Source organism: Apteryx mantelli, chromosome 25, assembly GCF_036417845.1.
Source record: "Apteryx mantelli isolate bAptMan1 chromosome 25, bAptMan1.hap1, whole genome shotgun sequence".
Classification (NCBI taxonomy): domain Eukaryota; kingdom Metazoa; phylum Chordata; class Aves; order Apterygiformes; family Apterygidae; genus Apteryx; species Apteryx mantelli.
The window spans coordinates 11,469,485-11,484,805 of record NC_090002.1 but is presented as its reverse complement, the minus strand read 5'-3'; the positions used below and the strand labels follow the sequence as shown (position 1 = coordinate 11,484,805).

Sequence of the window (15,321 nt, the reverse complement as noted above, 5' to 3'; positions counted from 1 at the left end):
CGGCGCGAGGCCGCGGCTGGCTCCGCCCTGCCGCGCGGCCCGTCACGGCCCGGCCCGGCCCGGCCCGGCCCGGCCTGGCCTGGCCATGCCGTACCTGGGCGGCGAGGAGGCGCTGCGGGACCTCCGGCGGGCCCTGGCCAACCCGCACGTGCAGGCGGACCGGCTGCGGTACCGCGGCGTGGTCCTGCGCGTCATCCGGTACGGCGGGGCGGGGCGGCAGGGCGGCGGGCCAGGGGCCGCGCCGGGCCGGGCAGAGCGGCGGCGGGCCAGGCCAGGCCAGGCCGTGGCGGGCTGTGTCGCGCCGCGACATGGCGGGCCGCGCCGCGACATGGCGGGCCATGCTGTGTTGTGCCGTGACGTGGCGGGCCGCGCCGCACCGCGACATGGCCCACTGTGCCGTGCCGTGACATGGTGGGCAGCGTCGTGCCGTGCCATGCCAAGCGCTGTCTTCCCCGCAGACACATGACTCAGGGCGCGGACGTGTCGGGGCTCTTCACGGAGATGGTGAAGGCCAGCGCGGCAGCCGACGTGGTGCAGAAGAAGCTGGTGTACCTGTACATGTGCACCTACGCGCCGCGGCAGCCCCACCTTGCCCTGCTCGCCATCAACACGCTCTGCAAGGACTGCTCCGACCCCAACCCCATGGTCCGGGGGCTCGCCCTGCGCAGCATGTGCAGCCTCAGGTGGGGCCCAGCCGGCAGGCGCTGCAGGGAGCCCACCCGGTCCTGCGGGGAGCCCGCCGGGCGGGGGGAGCTAGGGAGAGCTGCTGCCTCCCACTCCCTGTGCAAAGGTGTCACTGCCTCTGTGCAGGTGGGAGGGTTGGTAGTCGCCTGTAGGGGCCTTCCCCCGTAAGATCGAGGAGCAATGCTTGGATTTAGATAATATTTGGGTGGAGGGGTTGGCACCTCAGAATGCCTGAGGGATTCGGGATGATGCCCGTGTGCTTCTTTGTAGGATGCCTGGTATACAGGAATACATCCAGCAGCCTATCCTAAATGGCTTGCGAGACAAAGCTTCCTATGTGAGGAGAGTAGCTGTTCTTGGCTGTGCAAAGATGCAGAAACTCCAAGGGGACTCTGAAGTGGGTAAGCTGGCTTTGCACTAGAGTGCTCAGGCTTGTATTTTGTCACAGAGTGCACACTGGGGAGAAGATGATAACACTTGAGAGTTAGGTATTTATTGCTCATGAAAACATGTTAAGATTTGTAGTCTGTCTTGGGTTCGCTGAGCTGTCTCTTGGTTGTTGTGGGTGCAAAACAGAGAGGGAAAGAGAGAAAGAGAAGTAAGCCGCTGATGTTTGTCAAATCATTAGTGAGATGTTAGGCACTGCGAGTTTCCACATTAGTATCCCTTTCATATGTGCCTTTACACTGGCCCCTGGAATATCTGGCCCTTTCTTCTAGTGTCTGATTAACTGGGTACCATTCTAGCATCTACAGATTTTTAGTGAAAAGTTGTATGAATGGCAGGTGTTATTATAAAACTGGAAGGTTTGTTGACCAGTTCTCCCTATTCAAGCCTTATCTTCCAGTTACAGTATATGTTTATGGACAATGATTAAATTGCAGCATGTCAACAGAATTTGATATAGGGGCTTCTGCTTCTTTGCAGATGGTGCATTGGTGAATGAGTTATATAGTTTGCTTCGTGACCAGGATCCTATTGTACTAGTGAATTGTCTGAGGGCTTTAGAAGAGATTTTGAAAAAGGAAGGAGGAGTTGTCATCAACAAACCCATCGCCCATCATCTCCTCAACAGGTTTGTTTTCTTCAAGATTAGTTTGGTGCTGGAAGCTTAATTCTAATTCTTGTATTTCATATACCTGCAGAGCAGCTGTTTTGGGGCTGCTATCAGAGCTTGAAGAGAAGAGTCAGGCACCCAAGATGGAGATGCCCATCCTAAGAGAAACTAAACTACTTTTATGCTAAGGTCTTAAGAGAAATCTGAGATATTCTGCTTTTCTGGGGAGACTGACTCAACTGCTGGTTTGTTTGGATTTATGAGTTGTATTAATGTGATTATCTATTTTTTCCCCAACAGTGCATGTGATATATTTATGGGATAACTATGTTTTAGTATGTCTTTTCCAATCAATTGTAAGATTTATAACCTATCCATTGCTTGAAGAAATTAACTTTTCTGTAGAAAAGACTACATGATATGGCAAAAGAGGCGACGTTATTTTTTATTGCTCTACCCAGGGATCATGTCAAGGTTTCTGACTTAGAGCACAGAGGGAGGTGCATGTGATTGATACTGAGTTATGCCTATGTGTGTAAATTGGTCAATTCTCTTGAGATAAAATTCCAGTATCTATGTCTAAAACATAGCATTGGGTTGGAACTGAGATGATAAACTCAAAGACTGCTCTGTACAGCACAGATCTTTATGCACTTCTTGACTCATGAAAACTGTTTGTGTTTATTTTCTTGGCAGAATGGCTGATCTAGATCAATGGGGACAGAGTGAAGTACTTGCCTTCCTTCTGCGTTACAGACCCCGTAGTGAGGAGGAACTTTTTGACATACTCAATTTACTAGATGGATATCTCAAAAGCAGCAGCCCCAGTGTTGTGATGGCAGCCACCAAGCTTTTCCTAGTACTGGCCAAGGAGTACCCACATGTGCAGGCAGATGTTTTGGTGAGAGTGAAAGGACCACTGCTGTCTGCCTGCACTTCTGAGAGCAGGGAACTCTGCTTCACAGCTCTGTGTCATGTGCGTCAGATCCTTGGTAGCCTTCCTGGCCATTTTAGCAGCCATTACAAAAAGTTCTTCTGCTCATATTCAGAGCCCCACTACATCAAATGCCAGAAGATGGAGGTATTGTGTGAGCTGGTGAATGATGAAAATGTGCAACAAGTGCTGGAGGAGCTGAAAGGCTATTGCACTGATGTATCAGTAGAGCTTGCCCAAGGGGCGATCTTTGCCATAGGTAAGAGCTCTGCCTTCCTTCAGAAGCAGCTGCAACCTCCAATCTTTAAGGTGTGCCTTCTGTTGAAGTAAATCTGGAATTTAATAACTGGTCTGTGCTGAAGCTCTACAGCCCGTGTAGACAAGCTTACCCAGGAATGTTTTGTGTGTGTTTGTAAGCCAGGATTGTGCTGATTCTTTCAGAAGTCCCGGTATTGAACTGTCTCAGGTTGCACATAATGTCTTTGAATCTCTTTCAAACATCTGTGCTCTGATGAGATACTCTAGAGAAATAAACCCATGGGGAGATTGAATTAGATCATTTCTACTATGTTGCTAATGGATCTTACAGTGTTGAGCCTTAATGAGACTGTGTATTCAGTGGACAAACTGTTTTAATATTTGCTTGTTCTTTGAGTTGTGATGGGGGCAGAGTTAAGGCTATTTGGGGCATTCTAGTTTTTTTATTTATAAACTTTAAAAGAGATGTGGTTAGTATTCCTAAGGAGAAAGCATTTTAGTTTCCCTGGCTTTCTCCTATGTGTTATGTTTAAGAAAAGTTCAGACTTCTCGTGGCATATGGCTGCAGAAAAAGGAACATGTCCCTTGTGTGGGGAGCTAGGTCGTTTGACTGCCTTTTCAGGGTAGAATGACTGTTTCTTTAAAATGAGTTTGTGATGAACAGTTGGGCTCACGGTTTTTATTTCACTCTGATAAAAGGTTGCCTTTTATGTCCTTTGATGTCTCTGCAGGCAATATTGCTAGGACATATACAGAACAGTGTGTGGGAATTCTGACAGAGCTTTTGGGGCTTCAGCAGGAGCATATAACTTCAGGTAATCATCTACAGGTTGTTTGCCTGGTTTGTGCTTTCAGGAAATTGCGTTGTTGGGGTTTGTGGTCCCAGAACTTGAGGCTCTAAAAGGCACTTGGCTTTTAATTTAACTGGCATTTTCAGGCAAAAGTTTCCCTAGTGGACTGGCAGTATATGTAGTGTGACTGGCATCATAATTTTTCCTTCCGTAGGAGCCTTCTTTGTAGTTAAGGGGGTGATTGTCATGGCTGCATTCATGGTCTGATGTGGAAGCTCCTTTCTGGCTACCATCTGTTGAATCAGGAAGTGAGGGACTAAGCAGAGACATTCTAGTGACTGTTTATAAAGGTCAGGATGATTAATAGTTCTGATTTTGAGTTCTTTCTAACTGGGATTCTTAGCTTACATCCTTTAAATCTTTGTGATTTCTGTTCCTCATATAAGAGTTTGATTCAGCTGTACCCAGATGTCTCTCTTTTTCTTCTGCTGCCCTCAGGTCTGAACTATTAACCAACTTGATCATGTGAATATCTTGATTGATGTGAATGCTCTTGCTCTGAGTTTTCAAAGTCACATACTTGCAAGCCTTGAATTAAGTCTTAATAGCTGCTGGTGTTTCTGTAAATGGGCAGCAGAGTCTGTAAAATTTTGACCTAAAGTTGATGAGACTCATTTTGAATTGCTTTACTTTTAATTTGTCATTCTAACATTGAGTGTCTGAGACATCATGAGTCAGTATCCTTTTAAAGGCAGGGGACTGTCCAGAAGAGAGGTTACTTCCCAGCAGCCAGAAGAACAATCAGAAGTTTCAGTGTTTATTTTAGACTTTGTGCAGCTTTGCTCTGACGAACTTGGTGTCACAGGACTTTGAAGAAGAATGTCTCAAATCATAATCATTAGCAATGCAGTGACTTCCCTAGCTAAGAGTTTGTAAAATCTTTTTTTTTTTTTCTTTGCCTAGTGGTTTTAGAGTTCTTAGGGAATGCTGAGCATTCTGTTTCTTTGCAGCGGTAGTGCAGACTTTTCGGGACCTGGTTTGGCTATGTCCCCAGTGCACAGATGCAGTGTGTCGGGCACTGCCTAGCTGTGAGGAGACCATCCAGGACAGCGAGGTAAGGTGGCTTTATGCCCTTAAGTTAATAGCTCTGAGGGTGGGTGGAATTTGACTGGCTTTCCTTTGGCTCATGATTGGCATGAGGAAGAAATCCTCAGAAGACTTGTTTTCTTGCGTCAGTTTATTTCATATTAACACTTTCTTTCTGATAAACAGAGCCAATTTACTATTTGTTCTTTGGTTCCTTCAGGGCAAGCAAGCATTGATCTGGCTCTTGGGGGCACATGGTGAAAAAGTACAAAATGCCCCCTATGTTTTAGAGGACTTTGTGGAGAATGTGAAATCAGGGATGTTTCCAGCAGTGAAGATGGAGCTTCTGACAGCATTAGTGCGGCTTTTCCTGTCTCGTCCTGCTGAGTGTCAGGACGTGCTAGGGCGACTACTCTATTATTGCATAGGTGGGTTCACTGTGCTGAGCGTTCTGTTTCTCTGCAGTGATAGTACAGGCTTTTGAGGACCTGGTTTGGCTATGTGCCCTGTGCATTGATGCCATGTGTTGGACACTGCCTGTATCTGAGAGGAGGCCATCCCAGACAGCAAGGTAAGGTGGCTTTATGCCTTAGGCTGCCACTTGGTCCCCAGCTGTCTGGTTGTTGAATGTAACAGGCTTAAATTGTATCCCTGGGAATCTTATCTATTTTTAATAATTAAAGGTTATTACTTAGGGGGAATCTGGATGATGGAATTCTGCAAAAATTATGTCCCTCTAATTTCCAGAGGAGGAGACAGATATGGCAGTACGTGACCGTGGATTGTTCTACTACCGCCTCTTACAATCTGGTGTGGAGGAAGTGAAACGGATCCTGTGTAGCCCCAAGTCTGACCCCTCTCTGGGGCTCCTGGAAGACCCAGCTGAACGACCTGTGAATACGTGGGCTTCAGAGTTTAATACCCTCGCATCTGTTTATGGCAGAGCATGCTGGGCTCTTGTCACTGCTCACCAGCCAGTGGAATCCTGTTATGCTTGTTCTCCTTGTACTGACCCCAAGGGCAGAAGGACAGGTAAGCAGCCTTGTCTTCATCTGGGATCCATTCTCCCCTTGTTAGTAGACATTCTCACGTTCTCTTTGGAAAAAGGTCACAGTGCTTTGAGAATGTTGTTTTAGTGTTCTGTCTTGTGCAATGCCTGGCTGATCATCTCATTAGGGAGATGCTGCTGAAGGTGCCTTGATTCTAGACTTCTTCATCTGATGGCCCCATCAAATGTTCTTTGTGAAATTGGGAGCAGCATCAGATATGCTGTATCTCATGTTTCTGATTTCATTTCAGAGCCACTAATTTCTGAAGGGAATAAAGAAGTCCTCCAGGTTCATCCTGATACAGGCAGCCTGACCTTAATTCCTGACATGTATCTGACTGCAGAACAGTTTGAGAAGACCTGGCTGAATCTGGACATTAGCTGCAAGCACTCTCTGCCCTGGCATGGAACGGCCCACTCGGATACCATACAGACTGCTCTTCATGTTGTCCACATCCAGACTATTGCTATGAGCAAAGCTGGTGTCCAGCCATGGAAAGCTTATCTCAGTGCTCAGGATGACACTGGTTGCCTCTTCCTAACAGAGCTATTGCTTGAGACAGAGGATTCAGAGATGCAGGTTTCAGTGAAGCAGAGTGAGGCAAAGCCTGAGGCACTAAAAACCTTTATTTCCATTTTAGGGAGTGTAATGGAGACAGTTTTTGGGCTGAGATCCTGATTGATCTCTGCTCCCAGTAGGATGCTTACTCAGGGTACGGGAAAAGTTTCTGTGGCTTCATTTGCCATAAACTGTTGCTGGTTTTGTACTTTTAAACTGTAAGAGCCTTAGTAGCCCTTACCCCCTAGCCAGTGGGAACAGAGTTATACCTAGAAACCATATGTGTGAGGGTAGCTAGAGCTGGTAGATACTGCATTACTGTAACTGGTGAGTGAGGCAGGTTGAATGATATTCCTCTGGGCTGGTGAAAGGACAAGATAATGCATTTGTTAGCCTACTACTTCTAGCATGAGTCATAAAAGTGGTGGCATCTCCAGTGCTTGTCACAAGGCACTAATGTGAACTGTGAGCCTGACTGATGGAATCAGAAATGAACAAAAGTCAGGGCAGTGTTTTGGAGAGGTTTTCTCATAAGATTTCTGAAAAACTGTCAAAAACAGTTCCCAGGACTGTGCTGCTTATCCCATATTAAGAGGCACAGTGCAGTGAAGAAAGAATTATTTAGTTCTTGACTTCCTTTTCATGTGATTTAGTTTTCTGTCTGATAGATAGATTCAAGTGAAATGAGCTCTGCTTTGCTAGAATATGGATGGATAGGGTACATCATGTTTACTAGAACCAGTGTGTTTCAAGAGGAAGAACTGTATTTTCCAGTTGCAATTATTACTGCAAGGATGAATCACCCTCTATGAAAAGTCCCACCTCAGCCCTTCTGTGGCAAAGGCTACTGTAGGAAAACGCAGGAATGAGCAAGTTATATTTAATGTTATGTTTGTGTGAGTTAATATGGCTTGAGTTTTGTAACCTGTGTCCCTTTGACCACATCAGTGTGATGCGAGTCCTCAGTACTTGCACCAGTAATTGAAGAATTGCTGTTTGGATAATTAGTTTGTATGGAATACTAACTTTTTGCTTAAACCAAATTTTACAATTTGTTACTTTGTGACTAGAATGGATATGTAAAGGTTTGTTGTCTGTGCAGTACTTATTTCTGTGCAGTACTGTCCTTCTGTCCTTGTGATACAGTACATGAGATTGATCCAGTACTATGTGACTTAATTTTTCCAGCTCTTGTTGCTGTCACTTGCAGGATTGTTTGTATCTCACTATTATTTTGTCCTGTATTTGTTACTTGTTCCCGTTAGTTCATGTTGGGCAGCTGTCAGTTTTGAGTACTGATCACAGTCTTGTATGGACTGTATTTGACAGCCTTGTATGGACTTGCTGGACTGTATTTTCATTTCTGTATTTCTCAATTTTATTTCTATTTGTTTTTCTTTTCTGGATTTTTCCTTGTTTGCTCTTGGTGCCTAAATCTCTTCTCCACAGTTTCTTGATGGATGAGTTTTTTTCTGTATTCTTTATATATATATTTCATATAATTTAAGCAAAGCAAAATAAATTATCCCTCGCTATCTCAGGGCCTCACTTCCTCTTTCCCGGAATCCTTTCTCATTTTCTTTTGTTTGTTTTCTGTTTGGCAAGCTTCTGGAGGTGTTCTTTGTGAATAAAGTATCATTGTAGCTGGATCATTTTAATTAGCTACTGTAATTGTGCCAAGAATGTTATTACTTATGGTCACATGTTTCTTTTATTCAAATAAAAGAATAATTGGAAAGTACTACCTGGGAGGGAGGGACAGGACATTTTTCAGCTATGGATTCCTTAATCTATTCAGGTGCCTGGGTTCCTCATATTGGGAGGAATTAAAAATTATACTTTTGCGAACCTTGGGACTTGTATCACAAGGACAGCACTCCATCTGCTCCATTGAAAGTAACAGAGAGTTGGACTTTGTAATGTCATGAAAACTTCCTTTCTACAGCCATGAAAATCCTCTCTGATGGTGGAATCATTGCTCTTGTCACTTCAGTAGCTTTTGGTCAGGGCCTAGAGAGAAACAGGAAACGTTACTCCTAATCCGCTCTGCAGATAAGAAGTCCATTAACTGTTTACCCAATGGCAAAACCCTAAAGACTGCTTCCTGGTTTAAGATTAAAGTACATCGGTTACTATAATGGCTTTATGGTACAGTGTAAGGAGCTGACTTCATTAACCCCATTCTGTAAAATTTCTTATATTTTTTGCATGTTTTAATGACTCTGTATTGCATCTTTAAGCTATTGTATGCTTTCCGGGCACTTCATCAGAATACTACAGTTGCATCGAATTTTAGATTTTATTTCTGGTTTTCCTTATAAAAATGTTAATCAGTCTCAGCTGCTTTGTGGAGGATTTGTTCATTAACTCTTGACTCTGATGTCTGCTAGGTTGGAATTATCTGATCTCTGTTGTGGACCCTGAGAATTGCAGTCCAGCTCCTTCCTTTGTTTTGCACAGGGTTTCTCTCTCAACTCCCCCTGAAGCATAGTTTTGAAGGGCAATTGTGCAATAATTTATTTCAGTCTCATATGTTAAATTACAACGACAAGCATGCTAACTACAGGTGGATTCAAATGTATTTCACTGTAGCAGGGCTCCTATGAACAGTTTCTAGTGCCCTTAGGCACATGTTGGATTCCTGTGCTTATGGAGAGGTATACTGGAACATTTGCATTATACAGTTTTCAGCAAAAAAATACTCGTTAGCTTGTTAGCAATTCTTCATTTACTCAGTTGTAGCTAGACTGATTCTAACCCTTGTCTAGGATGGGACTCTGATTTTTTAGCCTTTTATCCAGGATATGTTTCTTGGTGAATGATCATGCCAGCAGTCTTTGACTTCTTCTAAACCTTTATTTCAGTTGAGCTGTACAGCTTGTTATGAAACTAACCACACCCATTGCTTGATGATGACGGTAAGAGAGCATATATCTGAACATTGTACCGTCCTGGGGAGGAGTCTTGCTGATATATTCTTCCCAGAAGGAAGAACCTCTGCAGGTCAGGTGGGAAAAGGAAACTAAAATTCTGAGGTGTAGCTCACCTGGAAAGAAAAGCGGCTGCAGGGGTATTCCTGACTCCCTTTGTACATCGGCTAGTTTGAGAGACGTACTGCAATGAGCACTTTTGAGAAACAGACAGAATTCATTGTAAAAGCCTTATTCTCTGATCTCCTAAATGAAGAGGAAAGTGCTTACCGAAGTCTGGAGAAAGATTCAGGAGGTGAGGCCTGTAGTTTGGTAGGAAATGAGAGAAAAGTTTCTGTGTTTGCTGAAGACTATAGAGAAGTGTTCTGACTGAAAATTTAAAGGAAGGGGGGTTGTAACTTGGGATTGTTGTGTTTGTTAAAATGCAGACTTGTGATGACTTATGAATTATCTCTGTTTTGGGGGAAAAGAGAGCAACTTAAAAGTTGTTTGAATCCTGGAAAGACCAGAGCTGCAGTCTGCTTTGGTGGGAGGGGGGTCGAGGAAATGGGGAGGGTATGGAGGATAGCATATTGTGTTTTCCACATCTTGTGATTGTAAGTGCATCTGTTACCCGGCAAGGCTAATAGGAAAGGTACTGTCTGGTGCTGTACCTTGCATATGTCTACGCGTACTGAGTAAGGTGTTATGAACCAAAGTCCTAACGTTGTGCTTCTGAGAGCTGGGGTGCTGGAAGGCTGCCTTCTCATGGTGGAAAAATGGTTTAGAGATACGCAAACACAAGTCTGTCTGTTATGGGTTTTGAAAAGCAGGGAAGTAGATTGTTTTAAAAGGGATGGTGGAATTTTTAACTAGTTCTGATTATTACCAAAAAGAAAGCTGATACCTTCATATTTATTGGATAAAAACAGTTGCTTTAAAATGTAAGGCAGACTATGGTCTCTGCTTCACCAAATTCCCTATATGATTTGGGCTATTCTCTTTTTTGCTGAATAATACTGCAAGAAATTCAGAATTTCTCCTGTTTTCATGTTGCTTTTCCCATTATTTTCTTGGCAACACAGATGAAGAGCAAACTAGCTAAAATGTCTCAGAGACACTGGAAACTTGCTGATACCGAACGTTGAGCAAAGTTGATTTCTCAAAAGCTTTATGGAAGCACGTTTGTGTTTTTTCCTAAAGAAAAGTCACCAGTCAGCCTATTGCTTGTTTCTGTCTTATGGATTAGATGTGCGTACATCTGCTTTCACTGTCTTGACCACTGTGAAAACTGCCTGTTTGCATGTGAAAGTTCCACTGTGTGGAGTGCCTGCAGCTCAGGTGAATCTTTCCAGAATCCCTGGTGTTGAGTGAGGCTTAGCAGAGAGTTCTGCAAAGGGCTGTGCATGCTGAAGTACTGGCATGTCAGCCGGACATGCAAAGGGTAGGGGGGCAAAGGAGGGGGTTGGATCAGGAAGTGATGTCTAAAGATAAAGTTGTCCACTGCTTTTTGTTAAAAGATCCTGTTTTCAGTTCCTTATAATTTTGTCAAACTTGGAAATATTACTGCTGAAATTTTCAGTTCTGGGTATCTGCTTCTGGCCAAACCTTGTCTTGGTAATACTCAGAGAAATTAAAAATTACTCTGTTTTTTTCTCAGGATACTTTAAGGGAAGATGCTTTCTTTAACTGAGGCAAAAAAACAAACAAAAAAACCTTTAAGTAGTTTAGGTGGTAAGTTCTAATGATTATATACTTGAAATTTGTAAAGGATGCCTTTTGTTCCTCTGTGAAAACCTTCCCAAATTTGGATCACTGTATGAGACTTTGAAACATTGCAATTTACACTTGTTCAGTGGAGATCTTCAGTTTGACATCTAAATTCTCTGAAGATTGTCAGCACTCAATGATCTGCAACCTAGAAATGCTGGGGGAATGTAAGCAGGACTTTGCCAGCTGATTGATGCTGTTTTGTCACTGGAACCAAAAGAAAGAGAGAGATGAGATGTCTTCTAAGTCTTCGTACTTCCCTTGCTTGCTTTTGGAAGCATGGAAGGAAAAAGCTGCCTGAAACATGGAGGGATAAGAAGAGAGTCCCTAGGGATTTCCTGGGAGAAATATGAGTGGCTATGAACAGAAACTTGGGCATGAAGCAACTGCAATGAGGGGAAGAGACCTGGACAAAGCCTGGCCATGGTACTGACTTGCTGTGGTACCTTAATTTGGTCGCTGTAAATGTCTAACTGTATAATATTTCCTAAGAACTTTGGTTTTACATATCTTAATGTGTCTCACCACAGGTTTCTCCTGCATTAATTTCCTGGGTGCTTGAGAGACCGACTACCTTGGCGCTCTTCTAACACAGCTTTCTGAACATAGTACAGTTAAAAAAGCTTGGTTGCAAGATTGTATTCTCTCTCTTCCTCTGCCTTTTAATGCGTTATGCCATAATCCCTTATCCTGTTATCTCTCTTCATTGTTTTAGAATCTGAACAGTCTGCAGAAGAAACTCCAAGTAATTTTGACCCAGTTGTTATCGCCAGTCGTCTGCGACGCATAGGGGATGAGTGCAACCTAGATTTTGGAAATTCCTCGCAGGTTGTTGCTGAAGTACTCAAGGGAAAGGTAAAGCGTATCTTTTTCTGCCTAGCCCTGGACCTGCTCTTTGTAGACCAACCTTGTGGTCTCATTTTGTTGGAGAATAGCAAAAGCCTAGGGAAGAGCACAACTTATGCTGTAGGAGTCAGAGATGTTTGAGGGAAAGGGATGCGATAGCCAGAAGCCTGCTTTTCTTTCTGTGTAAGGGGCAGTGCATGAGTCACCAGAACAGAATCTAAACAAAGCCCTGTAGAATCTGCTTACACAAGTATGTGATTCCTCATAACTTTTCTCCTTGTCCCCTTCCAAAGGAGCTGCTTTTTATAATCTGAGAAGTCCTGGAACTTCCTGAGCTGATCTGTCATTGCAGGAGATAATCTGTAGTTTGGAGCTGGGGGGAACTTGTGTGTGCAAGAGAAATGAAGGAAGACTGTGCTGAGGAGAGGGGACCAGATGCTCCAGTCTGCTCCAGGCAATCTAGCTAGAGCCTGCTCCGCAGTCAGAGCTCTCATGCCAGTGCAGTTTTTGTGCAAGTGCTGCATGTAATTCTAAGTTAAGGTTCTTTGCAGTTCTGGTTAGACTATCAGCTGTCCTTGGTCCCTCAACCATGCTTGCTTGTTGCCGTAGTTTGTACAAGCCACAGTAACAAAGGCAGCAGTACAGGACAGCCCTGCCTTGAATGTTCTACATTGTAGGGATATCATCAGGAACCTTCAGGGGATCACCTGCTTTAGTCATGGGTAAAACAAGAAAACCCAGGAATTTGTAGGATTTTGAGCCAAGACTTACATACCATGTGATCAATTAAAAAGAAAAAGCTCAAACCATCCTTTTGGTGTTTGCAGATAGAGAAGTTTGGGGCTGCAGTGGTTTCTCTCAGCAGGAGCTGGAGTAACCAGCTTCCTGAGCTTTGCTATGAGAGAGCTTTTCTCGCTGCTTCTGTGAAATTGACAATGTATATTGCGAAGAAAATCCCAGCTATGGTCCGTCAGATTCAACTTGTAGAACTGATTAATGGAAATCCCCAAGTGAAAAGCTACATAGAGTCCTGTGGAGGATGGGTGAGCATGCAGTTTGCTGTGATGTTTGCCCTGGGATTTATGGCTCTGTTTCTTTGCTTCTCTTAACCTTCCAAAGTGCCATTCTGCCTTGTGCCTTGCTTGGCTAGCCACTGATACCCAACCGCCCAGAGCGTCCTTCCTTCTCCCCCTGCATATCAGCTAAGTCTGCTTACAGTTGCGGAAATACAGCTTTGCTAAATGCATTGGTCTTAATGTCTTAATAAGTCTTAAGTCAACATCAAACTTCCCATCTACTTCATGATGTCAGGATTTAATTCCTTACCTCAGTATCTTGGGAGTTAAGCTTGCTACGTTAGATGAGAATCAAAATAGTTAAGGATCAGTCATACAAAAAACACTTTCCTGCTCACATAGCTTTACAGTTGTGCCACTGTAAATTTACAGCTGTATCACTTAGTACATTTTATGAGTGGAAAGCTGATATAAGTCTGGGAAGGGGATGTAGAGGAATGTAGAAAGCTTTTCTTTCCATCCTGCATCTTTTTCTTCTTCCCAGTTCCTTTAAACCTACCTTGAAATCTTTCTCTAAAATAAATACACATGCTTTTTTTGTTTTTTTTTTCAGGAGAACTTCGACAATTGAAAGGGAAAGGGCTATGCTACTTTCCAAAAGGTGAAGCTGGGTTTTCCAGATTTAATTAGGACAATTGCTTTTATATTTCTTCAGAAGATCACAAGTACAACTGTACAAAAAAGCAATGTGTAAAGGAGATTCTTTCTGTATCACTACAAACAAAAAATAAAAAGTCAGTTTGTTTTAATTTGTTTTACTTCTTGCATTTTTCTTAAACTTGGCCATGGAAGTGAGTTTTTAAATCTTCTTCAAGGTTTCTAGGTTAAAGGCTTAGTGCTGCAGTGCTGATTTTCAGACTCGTCAGGTGAATATTTGTTTTAAAGCACATTTTCATTGGATATTCTAAACATGTCTCTGTTCCTCTGAGGTGGTTCAAAGACTAGTTTTTACAAAATTAAAATTTGCGTTTAATTTATACTAACAGTGATGTCTATTTCAATGATTAGTAGTTCTTTGCCTCTTAGCACTTGGCACAAAAACCTTGTCGAAAGGCAAGCTATTCTGTACCGGATTTGTGAGAAACCATAGACAGGGAAATACATCCAATGACTCTGTTTCTCTTTTCGATTTTAACTAAACTTGGAACAGCTGAAGTCTTTGTTTGTGCACAATATGAGATATTGGAAAGATTAAGGTAGTGATTCCTGTACTTTTTTTTTTTTTTTTTTGCAGGTTGTTGTTTTTAGTTTGTGACCCCACTTTGCAAGTAGGAAGAATGCATGATGTTTTGGGACTTTGCTCTCTGCATCTATTTCCCATTTCAAAATCATCTATGCTTTGCCCTGTGGGCTGTTTTTGAGTGCCTGTCAGTGTTACTGAGAGTACATGTGAAGTGAATTAGGCTGGCATAATTCATTTGTTTTTTAAAGTCTTCTGAGTCAAAAGATTTTGACCCTGTCTTCTAGCACAAACTACTAGAAGAGGGGAGTTCTGGCTGGAAGAGTTGACCTGAAGTATGCTAATGGGTATTACTTCTTTGTTCGGAAACTGTTGTGCCATTCAGAGGAATAAAATGTGCAGGCTGGATTCATGTGCTCGACATCTGTCTAGAGAGTTCTTTAATAATATGTTACAGTTAATGTGGAAAACAGACAAAGTTACAAATGTGAAGGGGAACTGTGGATTTTGCATATTGTTTTAGGGACTCTTCTAGTCACAGGATATTCTGAGTTTGAAACCTTCCCTTCTGACTATTTCACAGTGCAGTGCAGCCTCCTGTGACCCAGTGAATTGGGTGTGTTCAGATGTTCCACTGACAGCAGCTGCCAGATGTATTCGTCCTTCTTCACTGTGGCAAAGGCAGTGCCATGTTGCTGATGATGGCTGGAAATAGTACTCAAAAAATGAGGGCACACTTTCTTTTTTTGTTTGGTCATGCTTTCCAGGAGAATCTTCCACAGTCTCATAATTTAGAAGTTTCTGCTGATATGAGCCTGTATTTTCTGTTGCTGAAGTAACATTGCATTTCTGTCCAGCTAGTGCCTTTCAGATTAGTATTGCCAGCACCGAAGGACCCCTGCTGTAGCTGTGGTTGTGTGCACAGAACTCAGTACTCCCACTTCTCTGGTCTAGCCCCTTTTACTCTTTTAAAAGGGTACCTTGCTCTTACCCTGTTGCCTGTTTCTGTATCTTTTTCCTCAACAGGTAGAGAAGTATATGATCTAATCAGTAGGTATCTGATCTGATTGTCCATTCTTCCTGAGCAAGAGACATGAATCACAGGACTGGACTCTGAACTGTC

The 15,321-nt window shown here is 43.2% G+C and overlaps 2 protein-coding genes across 5 annotated transcripts; both read left to right on the top strand.

The window, feature by feature from the left end:
• Positions 1 to 66: 66 nt before the first annotated feature.
• Positions 67 to 8,756, top strand: AP4B1 (adaptor related protein complex 4 subunit beta 1). 4 transcript variants are annotated; one of them, XM_067310825.1, is made up of 10 exons: positions 67 to 198; positions 459 to 683; positions 955 to 1,085; positions 1,612 to 1,759; positions 2,438 to 2,934; positions 3,665 to 3,748; positions 4,735 to 4,838; positions 5,031 to 5,238; positions 5,558 to 5,842; positions 6,110 to 8,756. In XM_067310825.1, the coding sequence occupies exons 1-10, from the start codon at positions 86 to 88 to the stop codon at positions 6,535 to 6,537; spliced, it is 2,223 nt and encodes a 740-aa protein (XP_067166926.1). In that variant the 5' UTR covers positions 67 to 85; the 3' UTR covers positions 6,538 to 8,756. The 4 variants fall into 4 exon arrangements, with proteins under 4 accessions (XP_067166926.1, XP_067166928.1, XP_067166927.1 ...); XM_067310827.1 differs by lacking the exon at positions 459 to 683; XM_067310826.1 differs by lacking the exon at positions 3,665 to 3,748.
• Positions 8,757 to 9,375: 619 nt separating this feature from the next.
• On the top strand, positions 9,376 to 13,767 carry BCL2L15 (BCL2 like 15). The gene is made up of 4 exons (XM_013943568.2): positions 9,376 to 9,642; positions 11,812 to 11,951; positions 12,770 to 12,985; positions 13,572 to 13,767. Exons 1-4 carry the CDS (start codon positions 9,537 to 9,539, stop codon positions 13,587 to 13,589), a joined length of 480 nt encoding a protein of 159 aa, XP_013799022.1. The 5' UTR covers positions 9,376 to 9,536; the 3' UTR covers positions 13,590 to 13,767.
• The last annotated feature ends 1,554 nt before the right edge of the window (positions 13,768 to 15,321 follow it).

Bases quoted from the DNA above. Each gene is read 5' to 3' on its own strand.
- BCL2L15 (XM_013943568.2), top strand. From the start codon at position 9,537: ATGAGCACTTTTGAGAAACAGACAGAATTCATTGTAAAAGCCTTATTC. The intron at 9,643-11,811 runs GTGAGGCCTGTA...TCATTGTTTTAG, and splicing joins TCTGGAGAAAGATTCAGGAG to AATCTGAACAGTCTGCAGAA. The intron at 11,952-12,769 runs GTAAAGCGTATC...TGGTGTTTGCAG, and splicing joins CTGAAGTACTCAAGGGAAAG to ATAGAGAAGTTTGGGGCTGC.
- AP4B1 (XM_067310825.1), top strand. From the start codon at position 86: ATGCCGTACCTGGGCGGCGAGGAGGCGCTGCGGGACCTCCGGCGGGCC. The intron at 1,086-1,611 runs GTAAGCTGGCTT...GCTTCTTTGCAG, and splicing joins CCAAGGGGACTCTGAAGTGG to ATGGTGCATTGGTGAATGAG. The intron at 4,839-5,030 runs GTAAGGTGGCTT...TGGTTCCTTCAG, and splicing joins AGACCATCCAGGACAGCGAG to GGCAAGCAAGCATTGATCTG.